Source organism: Mizuhopecten yessoensis, unplaced genomic scaffold (genome assembly GCF_002113885.1).
Source record: "Mizuhopecten yessoensis strain PY_sf001 unplaced genomic scaffold, ASM211388v2 scaffold4301_1, whole genome shotgun sequence".
Classification (NCBI taxonomy): domain Eukaryota; kingdom Metazoa; phylum Mollusca; class Bivalvia; order Pectinida; family Pectinidae; genus Mizuhopecten; species Mizuhopecten yessoensis.
Window position 1 is genome coordinate 351,981 of NW_018405476.1, and position 22,081 is coordinate 374,061.

A 22,081-nucleotide genomic window follows, 5' to 3' on the forward strand; every position below is an offset into this window, starting at 1 on the left:
TTGACCAATGTGCTATCGTAATGTACACTTTTGGTTTTAAGCCATACACATATTATAGTTTCGTGCATAATATAAAAAATATTGCGAATACTCTAACGGGACATATTAAAGTAATTTAACAAGCTGATTTTATTACTTTCTAAATATCGTAAATGGTAGTAATTAGAAGAATTAAGTTTTGCTGAAAGATGTTGGTCTGAAGGTGCGACATTACTTTCTTTGGGGTTTTTTGTCGGAAAACAAGCCGGGTGGTTCATTCTTAAAACTCAGTTGTCTCCTACACGTTTTATCGAATATGATTTACCTTCGGACATGTTTTGAAAGTTGGTATAGTACACGTAAGACGCATCAGCGTGCTTTTCTATGTTTTGAGGGCAAATGTCAAGTTTGGGCTAGTGCCGACTGTCAAATGTTCAACATATACTTATATATATGTGTATTTCACTTTTATGATCTTATATGGAGCAACATGTGTCACATACAAATGTACACGTAGTTGATATTTCATATTTAGCATGACTGAACGATGCTTTAGCATGACCGAGCGATGCTTTAAACTTTGCTTCTTTTGACTTATAAAAGGCGCTATTTCCAGGGGTCATAGTTCAAAATCGGCTGATATTGGTATTGGACTTAAACAATTACATGTGTCTTCTTCTCTAATTTGTCCTTCTTTTCACAGTCGATATTGCGTGAATGATCAGATCCGTAGGGTAATGAAAGTGGCAATGCCAAGGGCTAATGTGGGTACTGGGTTCATCAGTCTAATGCGGTTACACAAGTGTCACAAAGTTTAATTCATATTAAGCATGATAAGATGACGTACTTTTATATTCCTTTAGGGCTAATGATAAGGGAAACACTCAGCTATAAGTTCTAGAGAGGCTATTATAAGTACTTGGCTTACCTGTCATTTCTAGTCTGGCGTGTCAAAAAGTTCATCTTCAATGATTCCATATTTGGAAGTGGGGGACAGTATTTTTTTCTGTATTATTCAGAGTTGAAATATCAAGTTTGGGAGCTCACCAGAGGTCAACGTTCAGTAAGAGCTGATAAGAATGCTGCTATCTAAGATAAATATCAATCATCTCTACCAAGAAAGATTTTACTAAATGGGGTCTAAACCGAAAGTAGGACAAATGATCATCTCTTGAATCTTTAAACGCGTCATTCTTAGAGCCATCTGAATTCCAAGATAGCCGCAATGATAAGTGATCAGCTAAGTCATATTCAACTTTTCCAATTTCACTACACAGATTTCAATCAATCAATCAAATAAGCAAGACTCGTATGACTGGATATTTTTTTAATAATCCGTGATCTAAAATGTCAAAGAAATTTCTAGATTTTAATATTTAAAAGGGAAACATTTCGAACCATCATTATTGACACAAATGTGATTGTGGATCAGGAAACGATTGCGGTCGAATAAAAGATCTTTTCATAACGTTTGTTAAACAAACTGAACATTACATTTTTACGCGGGGAAATTAATTCAATCAGAGAATGCAGGATATACCTATTGAGTTTATTTAAATCATATATTGGACTTACCCGATATTTCCGTTATGCATTTAACTTTTGAAAATACAACAAAAAAACATGTAATGACCGGAAAGTGCTGAATATCCCCGTATTATTTAATATTTTATCAGAGGAAAAACAAATACATACAAAAATGGTGTGAAATCCTCTAATATTGACATACATTATAATAATTATATCTTTCACTTCGATCAACCCCATACTATCTTTCATTTAGGTTTGTGATAAAGGTATACTTTACATTGACGTTAAATTTGTGTTGTGTTACTCTTGATCGAGCTGAAATACGACAGTAAGTGTATTATTCCTATATATCAGTTACATGTGTGCAAAATATCAAACATGGCGTTATTTTGACCTTTATTTTATGTCTACCAAACACATTATCAGCGTTTTAAAACTTGTTTGTTTTTGGTTATGAGTTAACTACAAACATTGTTGCTAAGAACTGTTATGACATATGGGGTCACAGTGCCCATCATACCACTTCATCGTGATGGAAATGTACCAATCTACTAATTCCAGGACTAAGCTAGATAAGTACTACTCTTTTCTTTACCGTGGGAAATTGTGAATATCTCTGTAAACATATTCTACGTTATATATATCAGGACTAGCTACAGTGAATAGTGCCTAAATCAAGTCGGACTGTTCATCATGTTCCGATTTCTGTTGCTGGCGGTGGCCCTGGGGCTGTCTGGTAAGTTTGCTGGTTTATTTCAATTATTCTATAGAACATATCAAAACGATATCAGCGCTAAATACTTTTTCGTATATTTTGTTTTTTATGTTTAAATAGGAACACGGAACTCAAATTAATTGCACTTATTTTAGCTATTCAATTTGTAACTAATTCTCATCGACTGTAAAAAATGTGTTCTATGCAATGTTTTGTGGGAATATATATCGCCGGATTACAGAAATCAATATTTCACAAATTTCACATTTCTGAAATGTTTTATAAAGCAAATTTTTGTTTCGGTTGACGCATATTGTTTTTTAAATTTTGTATTATACTAGCTCACAGAATTATAAATAAGCGTTTGGTGTCTAGATTTTGATAAATTGTTATTCAGTGCTTTGGACGGCATGTCTTATATCGTTTATTCTGCAAAAGAAAATTAAACGTTTCTTCATAATGGATACCAAGATAAATTTAATAATTTCATCTCCATGTATCATTATCTGACACATTCATGTTATTGTTATTTTCAGCTGGTGTTCAACGACAAAAATCTGGTCTGTTTTATTTTACTTATTTCTGTTCTTCTTATCTCCATATATGTGCTAAATCATCCATTTACTTCAATGCTACGATTAGCTTCGAGTTCCAATTTGTCCTCTTGTGTTGACGCTGTCATGTGTCCCTATTTTACCTCCATTAATATCATTGTGCTAGCTTAATTAGGCATTATCAAAATTTTAATTGATTGTAATATAAAAATAATATTTTGATATATGAAGCTAAAATATATTACATATGATCACTGATAAATTGCCTTTTTCTCAGGCATTGCAAAATAAAAAACAATGTAAAAATCGATTTCCAACAAAGCGTAAAATATATTTTGCTATCAAGCAAAACGTTTTATAAGCATTTTTTATAGATACGTTCTATCCTTCCTTTATAATGAATGTGTTTTGGCCAACTTTGCCTGATATCTGTATATTTATCCTGTTAGCCTACTCCCCAAACAAAGAGTACTGGTACGACTATGAGACGCAGGTGGTAACCGGCATTCCAAGGGGCAGCAAAATTTATTCCGGGCTGAAATTTAAAGCGACTGCCAAGTTACAGTTTGAAACAGCTGCCAAGGTTATGGTCAGAGTAAGTATCATATTTATTATGCTATTTCTTTAAATGAACAATTCCAGGGTCTTAACCGAATCTAAATTATCCTACATTCTAGATAGCGTATAGACATGTTTAAATTATCAGTCTAGAGAATTTCTCCGTATTAAAACTGAAATAGATACCTATTTCTTTTTTCTTGTAATCAACTATTTAACTAGATTTATAACATAATACAAAATTGGTCATGTAAATAGTAATATCTGCAAATTTAATACCGACTTATTTTCCAATTGTTATCAGGCGATAATCATATGTTTTAATACTCATATCTTTGAAATAAATGCCAATTTAACACATCGAGAATGTAAATCGAAAATAACAAACTATAACTTGTCTATTGAAAGTGGGAAAATGTGGAGATGTACAAGATCAACGATATCATCGATGGTCTCGATCCCACGAGGCAGCAGATTCCGGAAGACCTGTTTCAACAACTCACAGGACCGGAAACAGCAGACATGGCGGAAAAACTTGCGATGCCGGTGAAATTCAGGTTGGCACTTATTTCAGTGAAGTTTGTGTAGGAAGTTGTTTCTTCGTAAGCGGGTATCTTCCCAATATCAAATGAAATTAATGTTATAATCGCACTAGTTAGTTTCCTGTAAATTTAGGTGTCCAATCGTTGTTTTTTAGCTACATTCGTGGCCACATCAGCGATCTGCAGAGTGACCCAAATGACCCGTACTGGTCTATGGATATCAAACGTGGGTTTATCAGTTTACTGGAAGTGAACCTCGACGAGCGCCAGAGCCTCGACACTCCATCCCCAATAAGCTACGACAATCAAATTACACCTGGTCAGAGCGAGTTCTACACTGTTCTTGAAGTAAGCTATTATATACCACACAATATCAAGCTAATGATGTAGTAATTGGCTTTATAGGTAATACATGTTGTATGTCGACTAATAAGTACGAAAAGCATTGGTATTGATCATATTACACATTGGGAATTCGATGTTCTTATCTAAAATAATTCGTAAACAGAACTTGTTTTCGTTTAAAAGGCCACATAGGCGCATGGACCACTCAGACCAGTTAATACAATGAAACACTCAGACCAGTTAATACAATGGAAATAGACATACGCAGTTCATTTTCTACATTTTTTCAAAGTTCTATATGCATTGTTTATTACGTTTTTGCTTTTATATAAAACGGATATATGCAAGACACGGCAAATATTAAATATCATGTTAAAATGTAAAAGTTTTTCTTTTACTAATATTATTTAAGTGTATCTTTATTACATGTAGGCCAGTGTTGCTGGTGAATGTGAAACGTTCTACAGACGGATGCCGTTGATGACGTCGGAGGGAGGCCCTTCTATGCGACTCAATAAGATTAGGAACTACAACAAATGTGTGAACCGGCCTGCCTTCACCACCAGCATGTTCAACGAGTACATATGCGCAGAGTGTGAGAAAGATAGGGTAGGTTTTTAAGAGCGTTACCGCTATTCGGGAACTGTTTTGAACCTAATACTACAGTATGTCTTCAAAACGGGGTCTTTTCCAAATTTATACCGTAGCTATTGTTGTATAATCGTTATTTCATTGATAAAATAAGACTATCTTGTTGATTTTCTAGAACGATATGAGATAGTAAGGCAAAGCAAATATCTTTTAATCTAACCATACTTATAATGAAACAAAAGCAATTTGATATATTGAATATATAAACAAGAGTATATTTTTTTTTTTATATTTAATTCCAACACAAGGACTTCTCAATATTTTCTTTAAACAAGAGTATATATGTATGACTTCATTGTTTTCATTGATCAGACGGAACCTTTAAGATCCACATCAGAGGTATACTACTACCTGAGAGGAATGGATAGGAGCTTCATAATCGAAAGTGCTATAGCAGAAAGCCAACATATCTATACACAATACACAGAAGAGGGAGGCAGTGTCGCAACATTTATTAAGTAATATTTCTTACTATATTTATTGCCTACCTTGGGGTAGGTTTGGTTATCCAAGATGCATGGATACCTTGATACAAACGAAAAACAAGCATTTATGATAAAATCGTTTAACAATGAGGGGGAAATCCCTGTGAAGAAAAATTATTTGTGCATAACTTAATAATATTTACAACGATACTAAATACAAATATACATTGTGTACTTTCATTCTTGTAGCCAAACTTTGATGCTGACCAATACAAAAATGATCTCTGAACCAATGGCGCCACTACAGAACCCGAAGAGCTACACATACAGTTTACGGTCTGAGGCTGTTGACATGAATGATCCACGTGAACAGCAGTGGTCATTGCCACAAGATGATTCTCACACTCAGCCTGACGCCAATACATGTGAACCAACGGCGTGCACATCGGAGGGCACGGAATGTAGATTGTCTGTTGAACAGGAAAGAACAGAAGTGAAGGTAAGAGTGAGTTCGACAATGGTTCTTTTTAACAGTATCAGTTCTCTGATATATGAACTAAACTAAGACTAGACTTATGATCAATAAAAAAGATAAACAAGTACATATACATTGGTAAAACAATAAATCTGAATGATTAAATAATGGTATTTTTGTGAATGGGAAATAAATATGACATACGATTATCAGGAACAATGTATAAATTAGTAGTGTAGGTTACCAGTCCCATTGATACCCTGGTTTGACGAATATATTTAATGCTCACCATGGTGATTATGTAACAATAAGCTGAACGGATTAGTTATGTTTTGGCATATCTGACTGACCTTAATGCAAAATTATAATTAGAAAAGGATTCTCATCATTTAGTAGTTACCTGGATGTTCAACTTTTTCCAAATACCTCCTGAATAACAACCATTTATAATATACCATCATTTTTCTGTGATTTGCCATATTTTACACTTAAGGCTTGTTTCACAACGAATTAATTTAGCTTTTGTTTTCCAAAAATTGTTAAATTCTTCCATTAGTTCAAATATAGGCAAACTATTGACAGAACGAAAAATATCAAATTAAAATTTGGACTCTGATTTCGACATCTTTTGATCTATTTTGAAAACCAATGTCTAAATTGTTGATTTAGACTCTACACTAACTAAGATTTTTAATTTTATTTTTGTTGGTTTGTTTGTACTTCAGTTCAATTTATTTACTTAATCTTTGTAGATGTTTGGATTTCATTTAAATATTTTACGTAAACACCTTCCAGGTAGCGTTCATTATTTACAGGAACAGGTTTTTGTCAATTTCTTTAAAAAATGTTACAATGTCATTTCCAGAGATAAGAAACGTATGAAAAAAAATGATAAATTATTTCTTGAGTAATTAGAATATGCGGTATCTGCTTTTATAATCATATGAAATTTATTTCTTTTCAGATTCAAAAGTTACTGAATTCACTATCAGCATTTACAGAGCATGAAATCAAAGAGGAGGCTACGTCTCTTCTTGTCAACATCATGGTAGAGTTCCGTCGCGCTGACTACAAAGTTTTAATAAAGTTTTGGACACGCTATGGCAAACCTAACACAGATCCAGGCATGATTCGCATCAGGTAAGTGTTATCCCGCATAGTAGGATATTTCCGCGGAGATGATATTTTAGCAATTTCGCGGGTCAATAACGTGATCGCGAAAATATGATTCGTAGAAAAATATAGCAAGCGTAAAAATGAGCCACGATAATAAACTTTTGGATATTTGACACTTTTTATGCCGAGATTCTCGTTTATGTACTAAACACCGCGAAAATTAAGTTTCTTCAAATGTCTAGATCGCGATATTATAATCCGTAATTTTTTTCTTTCTAATTTTGAAAATCGCGAAAATTTAAGCCCAGGTAAATATATAAAGTATTTAATCACTTTGCAATCAAACAGATTCTTCTTCATGCTTGTAACAACATTGCTTTGAATTATCTTCGCTGAATATTTTGATTTAATTCGCTAAACCCGGCAATCTTTTTTAACATTATGATGAATTATCATGACTGAATCGCCATTATGGTTGTGACTAGACATACTGTTTTACCTTTTTAATTGATTATGATGGTTGAACTTTTCTTTAGAAAAATTCTGATTGACATGCTGCCAGCTGCCGGTACTCCAGCTGCCGCCTATGTTTTGGCAACTGCAATTGAAGGCACAGAAATGACCCAAGACGAAGCAGCTATTGTTCTCAAAACTCTAACCATATCCTCTATGCCGGACATTTGCGTCGCTAAGTGGGTTCAGGTAATACTGCACTATCTGGAAGTACGATGATACAAAAGCATCATGGTATTATTAAGAAATTAATACGGATCAAACTTTTGATGATGAGCTCTACAATTCGCCGAAAGTTCGTTTATACTTATCACGTTGATACGCCTTCGATATTTTATTGGGTTGCATAATGTTTTTTCGTTTGTGTTGGTGTCTTCTAAGATCGTGTTAGTATATTTTTATCGACTATGATTTCGGATTTGCCTATGAACTGACGATTATATTAGCTTGGTTTTCTATTTTACATGTAAACTTACTGAAACCGATTTGTTTCAGATACTAATAATGATAATTTAATATTATAATAGTTCACACGATACTTTATTTACTTAATTTATTTGAACCTGCAGGTAGGGCGTAAGAATTGTACCTGCTGACCCCATTGCATGATCGTAAGAGGCGACTTAATTTGGGATCTTATCTTTTTTCTTCTTTCTAAACATTTTTCTTCTTCCTAATGTCTCCCTTGACAATGCCTAACTTTTGGCCTTTAGTTGAGCGTTGGCCCATGTGAGGAGACATACGAGAGTCTGTACAAATGGTAGTTTCTACTCCTGCTTAACGCTCAGCAATTTAGGAGTGGGACGACTGGTTCGCCCGTTGTCAGTATAATGTTGCCGGGTGGGTGTCCTGCTGGGTGTCTTCGGCAGTATGTTTCAGTGAGGTAGCACCATAAAGTCGGCATCAGTCGCGCTATCACAAGGAGACAAACACGAACATATAGCAGCCCCCAAAACACACACGCATACACTACACGCATGCATCTTGCACACAGGGGAGGCCGTCCTTAAATGACCATAGCTGTTGATAGGACGTTAAACAATTCTAAACCAAACCAAACCAAACTTACTTCAATAGCGGTGTTCTTGAAAGAATCATATCTTAAACAAATTACAGCATGATGTACATTACAGACATATGTCTATATTTACAATAATTTTACATCACAAGGTTTGCAAAGATGCAGATTGAAGAAGGCTATGGACAAGTTTCATGGTCATTGGCAAGTTTTATCATGATCTTGCATATATCTTTTTCTTTGTGAAGGTCAAAGCCTTTGAGTATGCTCAATAGCGTGCCTTGTGGTTTATTTTTTCACTAGCCGAGTTTTCGATGTGAAGACGTGGCATTACTTTGATTTCACTTATATTTACATGGCGGGTATCATCTATGGTGTCTCCATGTAAATCTTTCCTTTGTTCTTAGTTTGAACTAGTTTTATCGTTTGAATTAGGGTTTTGTTGACACTTCGATATGCTCTTTTTTATTTGATTTAATAAAACCAAAATGATTAATCTGGTATATTAAAACATTACAGAAAATCGTAGAGTTACCATGGATTGAACAACACAGACCGGCAAAGATAGCAGCGTGGCTTTGTATGGGCTCTGTTGTGAACAAAATCAATACCGACCATGGAAAAAAGATGGCTGAGATCTGGGAAGAAAAACATCTTTTGCAGAAAGTAGAACAGGCCGAAAAGCCAGGCCCAATCAAAAGGGAGCTGAGACAGAAACTGGCGAAATACGAGTCAAAAATGGAAAAGAAAACAAAAATCATAAGTCGTTTAAAAGAAGAGTTCGTCCAGGTAACGTATGTGAGGTGTATAACATGTAAAACTTGCGAAGACTTAAACTTTCAAAAGGGAAATACACTCCTACTGCAATGGAAAAGTACTCGTCAATGAGAGTTACTCAGTCTGATTTCTCCTTCAAATTTGTAGCTGAGGCATTTTGTAACACTGGTCAAACGCCATATACTTAAGAATATATCAACATTATTAGGTGTTACTTTAAGGCTTCCAGAGTTATTTTGTAAAGAAAGAATGTCGGAATCTAGCTCTTAGAGTACCGTTTATATTTTTATTGACCTATTGTTTTGAATTTTTCCGTATGCTATGATTCCATTTTCACACTTTAAAGGCGTTTTCTGTTGCAGATGCTTCAAACGCTTCTTCGATCCACTGCCGAAGAAGATAATATAATGGCTTTGAAAACGATTGGAAACGCCGGTTTTGTTGAATTGATTCCGGATTTAAAGAACATCATCTACGACAAGTCGAAGTCCTATATTCTCAGATCACAAGCGATGTTTGCGTTTAGAAAAATGATTCCGTTCGAACCAGAAGTTGTAAGTAAGGTCTCCGAAGATAAGGTTTATTTAACTTTGCAGCCATCTCCATATGATCATCGCTTTGGCGAGGACGATACATTCCTCTTTTTAAAAATCAGTCGCATAAATCAATCTAAAAACAAAACCTTGGGTATTTTTTATTAACACTTCAGAAAGTAATATTTTAGCATGGATATATTAATACAAGCATCATGCAGAATATGCCTTCTATTGTACTGTAAATAAAAAACGCATTATTAAAGACTATAGGAACTTAAAAGTATAGCCATATTTTTGTTCCTTTTAATACAGGTCAGAAATATTCTGCTCCCGAAATACTTCGACAGAACTGAACCAGAACCTATCAGAATAGTAGCGTTCTTGATGTTTTTCACCGCTAGTCCTCCTAGGCCGATGCTCGAAATGGCCGTACAACACCTTGACTATGAAACTAACCCAAATATTGGAACTTTCGTGTACAGTCTACTTGAGCAGTACTCTAACAGCTCTAACCCCTGTATGATGTCAATGTGAGTTGATAGCAAGTGCAATGCTAATGATTTACAATAAAGGTTATGCTTTTATTCTTCCTATTAGAATTATCACCTAATATCAAGTGTAGAGCTCGCCCTGATATGTATTATCAACAAAACATATTCTTCGAAGTTTTCATCACTTATTAAAAATACACTTTGTTTGTAACTGACGACGCATATTTAATGGTTTAAAAACAAGCATGCATTTCGCTATGTTGCAAATGCATGACAGTTTTATGCATCTTTAACAAATTTGGGTTTTGTTTAAAGTATTACCTTTAGCCATTATAAAAGTAAACGTCAACAAAATAGTATAACAGATAACATATAAGTTTGTATGTACATATACATGTACATGTTTCCTATATCCACAGGGTGAAGAACTCAACATGGGCTATGCGATTTGCCAAGAAATATGATTCTAAATATCATTACTCAAGATATATGCACTCTTCCATGTATGATGGTAAGTTCTTTCTAAACTGTTAATTATACACGTCTCTAACACTTTTACAAAAGTGAAAAACACTTATATTATTTAATTCCGAAAAAGTCATGACCGCCCTGATGTTTAGAAAGTTTCTCGGCGCTTTGAACTCGTGTGCGATAAGCGTGCGTGTGACTGGGTATCCGGCGACACTTTATCGGACCTTCAAACTGTGTTTTAAAAACCTTTTGTTTGTTTAATAATCCTTGAAACAAGTTTTGAATTTGCACCAATCACTCTTTTAAGGATGGTTAGAAGTGCACATGGGTCTAAATATTGGAGGAAACAAGAGTACTTTGAAACGTCCGATTGGAGAATAGAACCCGGCTGATCTTTATAAATAATATTGATTGTCAGCATTATTTAGCATTTGAGGAGATGTTTTCGAGGAGTTGTCACTGTTCTGAAAGGTGTATAATCGAGAAGGTGTATATTAATACTTAAAATCACTGAAACTAAAACAACATTATTATGCATTATCTAAAACCACATGACTCATTTATCTTTCAGACACAAGGAAACTTGGTATGATGATGGACTTAACTTTTCTTTCATCGTCAAAGGAATTTATACCCACTTCTATGGCTGCTGAATTCCGTGCAAACGTTCTTGGGCGCCAAATTAATTTCATGGAGGTAAAGTTAACCGTTTTATATAGTTTGTGCTTTCTGTTTTGCACAGAACTGTTTTGAGCTTATATGGACGAAATAGTATGTTGCGGTCATTTGTTCTAGTCAAGTGTTCTATTAAGTCAAAGCAAAAATAGCATTTTATAAAAAATGGTTATGACGATTAATACTTGTTGTATTCATGACCAGGTCGGCTACAACTCTGAAGGAATTCAGCAGTTACTGAGTAAAATAATGGGGCCATACAGTTTATGGAAGAAGGGAAAATCTCCATTGGACATTTTGGAACCACAGCCACAGTCGGGGTCACGTGACGATTCGTTCAGTGTAGATAACAACAATGAACAGTCGAACCCAATACTGGATATACACAGACAGGTAAAACAATTACAATTATACAGTTTATAACTGCAAATGCATGCAAGACTTTGGTGCGTGCACTTGTTACCTCTCGGTTGGTTTATGATAAAGTCCTGCTCTGTGGTATATATGGCAACCTAACTAGTCATCTACAGAGGGTCCAGAACACTGCATCACGTCTGGTTACTCGCACTCGAAAGAGAGAGCACATCACACCTGTGCTATATTCATTGCACTGGTAACCTGTGCAATACAGGTCGCAGTACAAAAATGAAGTGTACACATACAAGGCACTGAATGGAACAGCTCCTCAGTACCTACATGAGCTTATAACACTGAATCAGCCGTCACGATCACTGCGGTCGGAGACAGAATCATTGTTGTGTGTCCCAAAATCTCGAACTGTGACCTTTGAAAACCGGTGCTTTGGGAGGTGTTCGACCACGTTGTGGAATAGCTTACCATCTGCTATTATAAAGTCAAATACCCTGGCCAAATTCAAGAAGGACATAAAGACTCACCTCTTCACGTCTGCATTTTAGGCTATTTGCACAGACGTCATTTACATACAACCCTTTATTAATTTATTTATGTGCACATTGAGATGATTATCTTCTTGCTTATTGTATAATGGTGATTCTAAGTCTTTTTTGATTTTGTTTAACAATTATAACTAATACTATAATCCATATGTTATAAAGCGCTTTAGAGTAATTTTACAAATTATATAGGGCGCTATAGAAATGTTGTATATAATTATTATTATTATAAAAATGAAATGAAAACAATTGATTACAGCACTATTAATTGAGATTTGCACTTAAAAATGTGCCATTGATTATAGTGGACAACACGATGACGATGACAATTGTTCATGTGTTTTACTTCTATTTTCGTTGTTCTTATGGTTTCAGTTGAATGTTTCCCCCCGCCAGACACCAGAGACAGAAGGGCACATTTACATTAAAGCTTTTGGAAATGAAATAAATTACATTCCCTTCGACAACAAGTTTATCGAAAGGTTACTCAGACAAGGTGTGTGACCACAACAAAACGATATTATACATTGTTATATAGCATTAATTTTGTATACGATATCTGATTGTTTCTTTAAACGTCATATATTGTGATGTTATGTAGTAACTTTAATTTCTGAGACACCCGTATAATGAATTCTTTGAAATAAACCAATATCGAATTCATATTGCAGGCAAAATCCATGTACCAGTTAGTGAAGAGGATCTTAGAGTGGGAACCAAACTTAAACTCTACAAGTCGATGGTTTTGTCCGATGTTACGCATATGTTTGCATCAGAAGCAGGTTTCCCAATAAGGATGGACTTACATGGCTCTACCTTCATGAAAGTACAAGGGTCACTTTCTGTCATGGCTACGCCTGCCTTATTCAAGAAGAACAGATATGAAAATAAACTGGGAAAGCTTGATGCTGCGTTCAACATTCACCCGAGGTACACTATTTTATAATAGCGACACTCAAAACTCCAATTTTGTTTGCATTGAATCTGATCCTAGTTCTTTCTTTAATATTTGCTTTTTAACTATCATACTGTAAAAAGATACAATTTTAATATTTGCTTTTTAACTATCATACTGTAAAAAGATACAATTTTAATATTTGCTTTTTAACTATCATACTGTAAAAAGATACAATTTTAATATTTGCTTTTTAACTATCATACTGTAAAAAGATACAATTTTAATATTTGCTTTTTAACTATCATACTGTAAAAAGATACAATTTTAATATTTGCTTTTTAACTATCATACTGTAAAAAGATACAATTTTAATATTTGCTTTTTAACTATCATACTGTAAAAAGATACAATTTTAATATTTGCTTTTTAACTATCATACTGTAAAAAGATACAATTTTAATATTTGCTTTTTAACTATCATACTGTAAAAAGATACAATTTTAATATTTGCTTTTTAACTATCATACTGTAAAAAGATACAATTTTAATTTGTTAGCTATGAATCACAAGTGGTTACTGATTTAATTTCAATAAAAAAAATCGTAACTGCTAGAAATTGCTTGACATATTTTCAAAGCATGAAGCATATTTATATGAATATTTACAGTGCTGTCATAGAGATGGAAGGGAACATGATGGTCGATGCATTTTACTTCAAGAGTGGAGCTTCTGTACGAGGTGTAATACAAGCGGAATCACCACTACTCTTCAACTACGGTTATGACGCTGCGAAAAACAAGTTTTATTCTAACTTTGACGTTTCAAACTTAGTAAGCTCTACTTTCTATTAACTTGTTTGATGTTCAGAATTCCACAGTAACTAAATCGACGTTGTTGCAGTGGTATTTGTTTCTCGTGAATGACTAGAACAGTGTTGATATCCGTACACCGTATACCATTAGGTTTTTTCGACGGCTATTTTTATTGAATGCACATACAATATATGACGTTATATAAATCATAAATGAGTGTTTCAATCAGGCCAAACTGAAAATGATACAAATGCCAATGTGAGAAAAAACGTCTTTTGATTGTTACCACTGTGTTTTGTACTAGTCTGCAATGAGATATATAAATAACTGAAGCGCAAACTCTCTTCATTAAAAAACATCTTTTGATGCGAATGTATCTAGATAGTATACGTTGATGGTCAGCTGCTGAATCAAATATGCAGTTTGATTGATTTACCAAGTCTGCAAGGTAAATAACACAGCAAACAAAAGCGAATTCATTTAATAAAGCATACTTTATTCAAGCATGAAGATAATTCATAAAATGTTCTTTATTTGATACAGAAAGAAAAGTTTATGAAGTTAGAAATGAAGCCGTTTACATTTGTAAGAAAAGAACCGTTTGATATACGCTATTGGCCGACTTTACCAGAAACAAAAGATATCGACGTTGCTGAGAATGCTATCCTGGAAACGGTAAGAATAATATATATTGATAAAAACTCAGTCTATTTAGTAATTAAATGATTTGAACCTGGTAATAATTACATCAAAATATTTATTTCTGAATCACAATATATAACGGGCTTCTTGTATTTTTCTAAACATTTTCTTCAGGTTGGTAAGTATGGATTTTGAGGAGTTCTTTTTACACAACCAATACGGTTTTCTATGTGACGTTACGACGATTAGTACGATATGTACACTGTCACCTTCATCAGACAAATGACCAGTGAAGCGTATTGCACACAAAGGTGTAAAATGTTGTTATCAATATTTATTGTTTTGTGAAAATCTGATTGCTTTATATAATTATTGAAAGTGAAAACGGCGCTTTTACCACTGGTGAATATGTATGTTCTCGCTCATTGGATACCTTTTAACGGTATTTGAATTCAGATGTTTCATGTGTTCATCTCATGCAGGTATCGAAAGAATATGGAAATCATGAGCTCGGACTGAAGTTCACAATGAGTGGACAAAGAGTAACAAGAAACTTCTTTCCTACCATTCCATACTGTCCATTTTCTGGAAAGCAAATGCTTTACTTCACAGTCGTTCCAGGATTGAGTCCCCCGACAAAATACCAGTTGGATTTTATGGTTATTAAAAACCGCGACACAGACGCGCCGTTTCCTGACCAAACTAGAGAGCAAGATCAACAAGACGAGAGCTATCTAAGCTATCTTAACGTATTCAATGTGTTTGGGGTCAATGACAGCCCAGCATCTTCAAGTGAAGAAAATACACCCAACATATATTTGCAACACTTGATTGAGAAATTGAGAGGTAAAGTGCCAATATGGCAGGATGGAAAGAAGTACGCTTATTCACTTAAACTGACTGGTATAGGAAGTCGTCCACTGCGATACTGTAATATAGAAGCACTGTTCCAGAAAAGCCTTGATGAATATGAGAGACGACTAAGCTTTTTAGTCAAGAGATCACCATTTCCACAGTGGGAAACCGAGCCTTCAGAATGGGATATGGACTTTAAGATGACTTTTCCAAGAGTTCATATAAAGCCGTCGAAACTGATTGATCCCTCGTACTTGGAAGAGCTGGAAAAACAAATTCAGTTGTATGTTAAAGAAGATGGCAAATTTTATATGACACACAGAATTCATGATATCCTTCCTGCGTATCAAGACATGATGGTGACAAGGATGCAAAGCCTAACCAGTTCTATGACATTGGTTGATGATTTGGTACAGGACATGGTCAAGAAAACGGAGGAATCAGCTGATCCTATTTTGAAGAAATTAATCAAATTAGCTGAAGAAGAGAGAAACATACTTCTTATGCTGAAACAGTTAAAACATGAGATGTACGATAAGAAGAGTCTCAAGCAGAATGAAATCAAATATATGTCTTTGATTCACAGAGCCAAGCTAGCTGCTGATATCTTAAATCAAGAATTAGGCAAGGTTCAAGGAGATAACAATGATATAAGAAAACCCTTGCTAGTTAAATATTCGGTTTATAAACAGCAAGAGGTGTTAAGAAATATGTTGAATATGTACGCAGTTTTGAAAGACATGTTACCAGATTCGATGCAGGCGGATATGAAAGATCATTTGAAAGTTGCTGAAATCCAATTGTATGAGATGGTAAAGAAACAAGGCCAAGTGTTATTACCAGAGTCACAAAACCCACCAATGCCTGACTTTAAACAAAAGGAATTGAAAGTGAAACAAGAACGTGTCTTACTGAATTTGCTGTCTCCAAGTACGGCTCCAAGACTCGAAGACGTGACAATGTCAGATGTTCTAGAGGTAATTAGTAAAGCAAGTACTGTAGAAAGAAAAATAAAGGATGCCATCGTCGGGAAAATAGATATACCTAAACCAGTATTATATGAGGTTCTTGAAGCTGTTATTCTTCAAAAACAGGTTATAGAGAGTATAAAAATAAAGATGGAACTTGTTAAACAGCAAGTGATGGATGGTAATGTTCAAGTGATGCAACCTGACATAAAACAAGCATGCGTCGCACATAGAGAAGCCATGAAAGCACAAGTATCTAGTTTGACAAATATCTTGGATCATCTGATATCAAAAGAGGAGGAATATAACATACTTGCGCAAGCCATACCCAGCAGTGAGCATCAGAAACTCCAGAAACTTCTTCAGATAAAACTTCTTCAACCACTAGTCACTGAAAATCTAGAAAAAATCAAGAGCAAGAAAGTTCGTTCAGGACCACGTCAAGACGACGAGAGACTTCTACTTCTTCAGGACAGCATGAAACACATTCAAGAAATAAAAAGAAAATTACAACATCTAATTGACGAACCACAAAGGTCATCCCCGCAGTTAATTCATATGACTGCAAAGCTGATGCAAACGCAGGTGAAACTGCTGGAACAACTTAAAGAAAATGTTTACAAATTGTCACTTTACCATTACCAATCGGTAATGTCAAGAGATCGTCGACCATTGACCACTCTGAAAGATAACATAGAAGATGCATATCTTGACCAACTGAAACAAATGAAAAAGGCGCTGTCTCTGTTTGGAGAGATGGATTTGTCGGACACATATCATGACTCCATGCTGCCTAGTCAAAAAGTTTCTAGGGTAGTCAAAAGCAAGACACTTTCAAGAGATATGGAATACCCACAGAGATTGTATTGGGAGATGACTGCTCACGTAGGACCAGATCATGCACGTACCAAAGCGATATCGATCGAGGTGAGTTATTTAATTCTTACGATGAGACAGCATTATCTAAATATCTTAGAAACGATTATTGTTTCTATTTTACCTATATCAATATATCAAAAGATATATAAAAGAATTAGGTTTGCATGATGTTTATTCCCTGGATTAATATTTCATTGCATTGTGTTACATTTTTTAAAGATTCTGTTGTTTTCAATTTTTGTATAGATGATTGGTAAGAAATCACTGGCGCAAATATTTTGGGAAAAGGATCAGTCATTACCTTCAGTTAGAGACAAAGTTGTAAAGCAGTACCTGAGCGTCAAGGAAAGTGGAGTAGAAGACATGACGAAGTCGTCGGAAATACTGGATGAGGAACTGAACACATTCCGCCACTTCCACTTTAGCATCAACTACTACAAGGTATTAAGTTAGTTTCAAAACATGTTTGATTCATGTTAATTTGCACGTACAATGTATGTCAAAATACATAAATATTACTTTAGAATTTTTTTAAACAGTATATAAAAATACTTTATTCTTTCCTTCAATTTTATTGTTACATTATCACATCCTTGAACATGTACAAGATGGTCCTCACAGTTAAAGACACCAGAATAGATACTTATTAAAAAAGGTTTGAGAACAAAATAATGATATGACATATACAAATATTTCATTTATTTTCATCTTTGTCCAATATTTACCTTCCGCCGTACATTTATTGATAGAATTTGTGATATTATCTTAATTACCACCTAAGGATGCGATCCCCGAGTACCTACAGCTATACTTTTGGCGCTACAGAGAATTCTTGAAGTTCGAGATGTTCCATCACATGAGACAAAATTTCCCAGAGAAGTCATACAAACCAAATTACATGGAGCTCGTCATGGATATCGAAAGGAACAACTACCAGGTTTGTTCATAAACACAAAATTTAGCAAGGTTGAAATTCCAATGTGTGTGTGGGGGGCGGGGGGCATGGCTAAACTATATTATAGGGTGATAAAATAATTAACTCCTTGAAAAACGAAGCACTGCATCCCGAGTATGATCAATGCGCGTCGGCAACTTCTTAACATATCAATGTTGCAAAAATATGCCATATTTAAGAAAAAAAACACATTTATGTGTTAAGTTATAGAAAATAAAACAATAGTGAGAAAGCATAATAAACAAATGCATCTTCAGCCGGAGTTAATTATCTCCCCAACTTTTGCGAGTCCCGAATGATACAATACACCATAGCATACGAACAAATATATATTGGGGAATCTATTCTATAATGTCAACATATAATTTGCATTTATTTCTAAATAAGTGTCTATCGGGTTTTGTGACCTAGATGATAAAATCGTTTACATTTTGTTGTTATTTAGCACTTGTCACGATATGCTTATTTTAATTTCACGAACAACTTTTCTCGAGGCTACTTGTTGTCCTTTTTGCCATTTTTAACGTGGGTGTATCTAATAGACGATTTAATTTTCTACTTATATATGTTTCTTCACTCGACAAAAAAACCCGTCCTAGACAAGCCGCTGACGGTTCATTTTTACTTTTGCAATGCAGGGAAGCTTTCGGAAGAGAGTAACGCGTGCATGGTACTTAATTGCAATTGGAGCATGCCCGCGCGTGTCTATCAATAACACTTGCTGCCGTTTAAAAATGTAAGATTGTCGACACGGTAGAATATAATTTATTTTCATGAGTTCTGAACCCAGCATTTTTATTTTAGATGAATATGGATATGTTAACTCAATATGAAGTCGACAGATTTCGGGGAATCCTGATGCCGTTTTCGTGGAAATCATTCGTATCATCCATGCAACCAAAGCCATTCCGAAACAGTATTCTTCCCTCACCTTTGAGAATCAAGAATAAACTTCCAGGTACATTGTTATTATTTAACAAGTCTTTTCAATAATTTATACATAAAATATTAGTGTTCGACGAATGTAAACAAATCAAATGTCATAAAATCGAGATGATAGTTTTTCATTAAAAAATATTATTATTTTTGTTTTCAATTTCATATAGGTATTTGCAAGATTAGAGGGAATGTGTTGACAACTTTGGATGCAAAGGAATACACGATTCCGGACTCAAAAGGATGCGATGTTGTTTTTGCTATGGATTGTTCCTCTTCATCTGAATTTGCTTTCAAAGCCAGGAAAGTTAATGCCGATCCTGTTAAAAAGGTAAAGATAGCTATTTAAATGATCAAATTGCTACCGCACCTATAATTGAAAAAAAAAAAATCTTAACCAAGGTCCTGAATTTTGATATGTCGAACAACTCCCAACTAATCTCAAGTTTAAAAAGTATCCAATAAGTTGATTCATAAAAATTCAGAATTCAGTTTGTCTAGCATTGCATCTAGCATTTACAGATTAAAAGTGAGCTTTTTAGTTGTTATAAATGATTGTTTTATGTATATTTCTCTTTGAAGGCTGTTGAAATCATGATCAAAAATAAGAAAATTGAAGTGATCCCGAGAAACAACAATTTAGTAGTAAAAGTAGATGATGTCGAGCGGAATGTTACAGACAATTCCCCTTATGTGATTAAGAAAGACGAACAGGAAGGAAGGTCAGTCGTAGTCCTAATTCAAAAACAAACAATGAATAGTAATATCGGAAAAAAAATGTAATAAAATCAAAACTGGATATTATGTATTTATTGATTCATTGGTGTTGCAAGTTGATATTTTAAAGTTTTAAAATATTAAGTTTTGTAAAATGATATGTTGCAGACATCAACCCATTCTGATTGAAATATTGAAGAGAGGACCCCGTGTTTATGTGCATGTACCTATTCAGGGAACGGAAGTTGTCACTGACGGAGAGCTGATATCAATTAAAGTATGCAGGCTTACTTTCATTACTTATTGTTAAACATACAATGCATATCTTCAAAGTAATTGAATAAACACGTCAAGGTATTTTATCCTAACGAAGTTTTCAAATGACTATTTTCATAAATAGTATTTCAATATTTTATCTGTGACCGTAAAATACATAATTACATCACTGATAATTGTGAAATGTTTTAGCAAAGACACATATTTTTTTCCCGCACAGGTGTCGCCATTCTATTATTCTAAAGTATGTGGACTATGTGGTGACTACGATGGTAACCCAAGCAACGATAACAAGGACCCCCAGAAACAGACTCGCAAGGACCCGGCTTGTCTGTTAGCTAGCTACGTTACTTCAAATGATCAGTGTGAGGCTGCGGATGTCAGACGCGAGTGCAGCCAGGCCTTACCTAACTCGATAGCAAAACCAGGTAATGATTATCTGCTAATATTCTGTTTCAGAATTATTATTTACTAAACTGTTTTAGTAACAACGAATAATTACTGGAATAACGCTATGCTCAGAAACCCGACAAACAGTATTTCAAAAAGCAAGGGTTCAATAAAAAAAAAAGATTTTCGTTTAATGGTCTGGCTCATCGACGATCAATATCGCGAGTGCTATATGCTATCGATACATAAACATATAATATTTTCATTTTTTAAAATTTAAATTTCAAATTTCATGATTCACCAAGACTGACAATGATGTATTTAGCTTAATTAGTGTTCACTTTTGTACTATAGTATTTAATGAAGTACAGTTCCATCACTAGCAATGACGATATATAGTGGATGCAATCAATTTGTATATTCGTCATTATTTTCGTCTTTATTTTAGCAGTATGTCGACTGGAAAAGAAAACAGAGGTCAGGACCAAATTGGACAACATGTGTTTCTCGCTACGTCCCGTGGATAAATGTATTTCCGGTTGTCGACCACAACAGCAAAAGCCGATACGTATGCCAATGATCTGCAAGGACAGGCGTGATCCACAGTCTGAGGTCTTAAGGCAGGCGAGTCACCAACGGGTGCTCACAGAGTTACGGGACCAGGCACCTACCGAATATCTACGAATATTGCAGGATGAGAGCTGTTTGTAAACATCTCAAAGTACCCCCGAACGAACTTGCTTGAATAACGGACATACCTGTATATACACTTACATTTTTAAGCTAATGCGCTTTCACATTATATTTTACTTTCACATGCCTCCTGTGATTCAGAAACCTGGACAGGATTTTTTTTTATTCAGCAAAATTCTTAAATATATAGTAATCTTATTTTAGTTTATCCTTCACATATACTTAGTAGCATATGTTTCCTTATCGTTACCAGCATTTCATTTCATAAGGTATGAAGCTGTATATTGCGACAATACATAGGGCGCAAACATAGCTATTGACAGCATTTTTTTAAATCAGTCTATAATGTGATACACTGTAAAAAGCAGTAAGCAATAGCGGAATAATCGCTGATTGTCTTAATTTTTCTTCTTAAACGATTGTTACGGATGTGTCCAATGACATTTTTTCCATGATGCATTTATATTATTTGCTTTTTGTTATCGAGTTCATGCGGTATATGATAATCAAACCATGTTATAAGATTTTATATTTATTGCAAAATAACATAATGCATTATATCCTGACAAAGACTTTTGCTCCAATCAATCAATATGCATATCAGTGAGACAGACGATTTCTATTTAATAGGTTACAGTGTAAATATATCCTCTGGTATTTGTATTCATGTATTGTTGGAAAACAAGTGAATCTCAGGTTATGTACGTTGACGTTAATGTTCAACTATTTCTATGCTTACGCAAATAAAGCTTGCATGCAGCAGTGAAAACAAAAA

The 22,081-nt window shown here is 34.5% G+C and overlaps 1 protein-coding gene across 2 annotated transcripts; it reads left to right on the forward strand.

Annotated features, from left to right (window-relative positions):
* The first annotated feature begins 2,159 nt into the window (after positions 1-2,159).
* LOC110448784 lies at positions 2,160-22,081 on the forward strand. 2 transcript variants are annotated; one of them, XM_021495217.1, is made up of 29 exons: positions 2,160-2,245; positions 2,761-2,784; positions 3,228-3,373; positions 3,745-3,893; positions 4,034-4,226; positions 4,656-4,832; positions 5,187-5,332; positions 5,549-5,798; positions 6,739-6,914; positions 7,427-7,592; positions 8,941-9,210; positions 9,561-9,752; positions 10,047-10,264; positions 10,645-10,736; positions 11,268-11,392; positions 11,576-11,764; positions 12,661-12,781; positions 12,957-13,215; positions 13,851-14,013; positions 14,539-14,670; positions 15,120-17,387; positions 17,586-17,780; positions 18,121-18,276; positions 19,099-19,252; positions 19,401-19,561; positions 19,813-19,952; positions 20,116-20,224; positions 20,444-20,651; positions 21,065-22,081. In XM_021495217.1, exons 1-29 carry the CDS (start codon positions 2,203-2,205, stop codon positions 21,322-21,324), a joined length of 6,882 nt encoding a protein of 2,293 aa, XP_021350892.1. In that variant the 5' UTR covers positions 2,160-2,202; the 3' UTR covers positions 21,325-22,081. The 2 variants fall into 2 exon arrangements, with proteins under 2 accessions (XP_021350892.1, XP_021350891.1); XM_021495216.1 differs by having other exon boundaries at positions 2,161-2,245; positions 21,062-22,081.

What these genes read in the sequence shown, in the direction of transcription:
- LOC110448784 (XM_021495216.1), top strand. Translation starts at nt 2,203, where the DNA reads ATGTTCCGATTTCTGTTGCTGGCGGTGGCCCTGGGGCTGTCTG. An exon ending in AGAATGCTATCCTGGAAACG is followed by an intron (nt 14,671 to 15,119) that starts GTAAGAATAATA and finishes CATCTCATGCAG; the next exon opens with GTATCGAAAGAATATGGAAA. An exon ending in CCAAAGCGATATCGATCGAG is followed by an intron (nt 17,388 to 17,585) that starts GTGAGTTATTTA and finishes ATTTTTGTATAG; the next exon opens with ATGATTGGTAAGAAATCACT.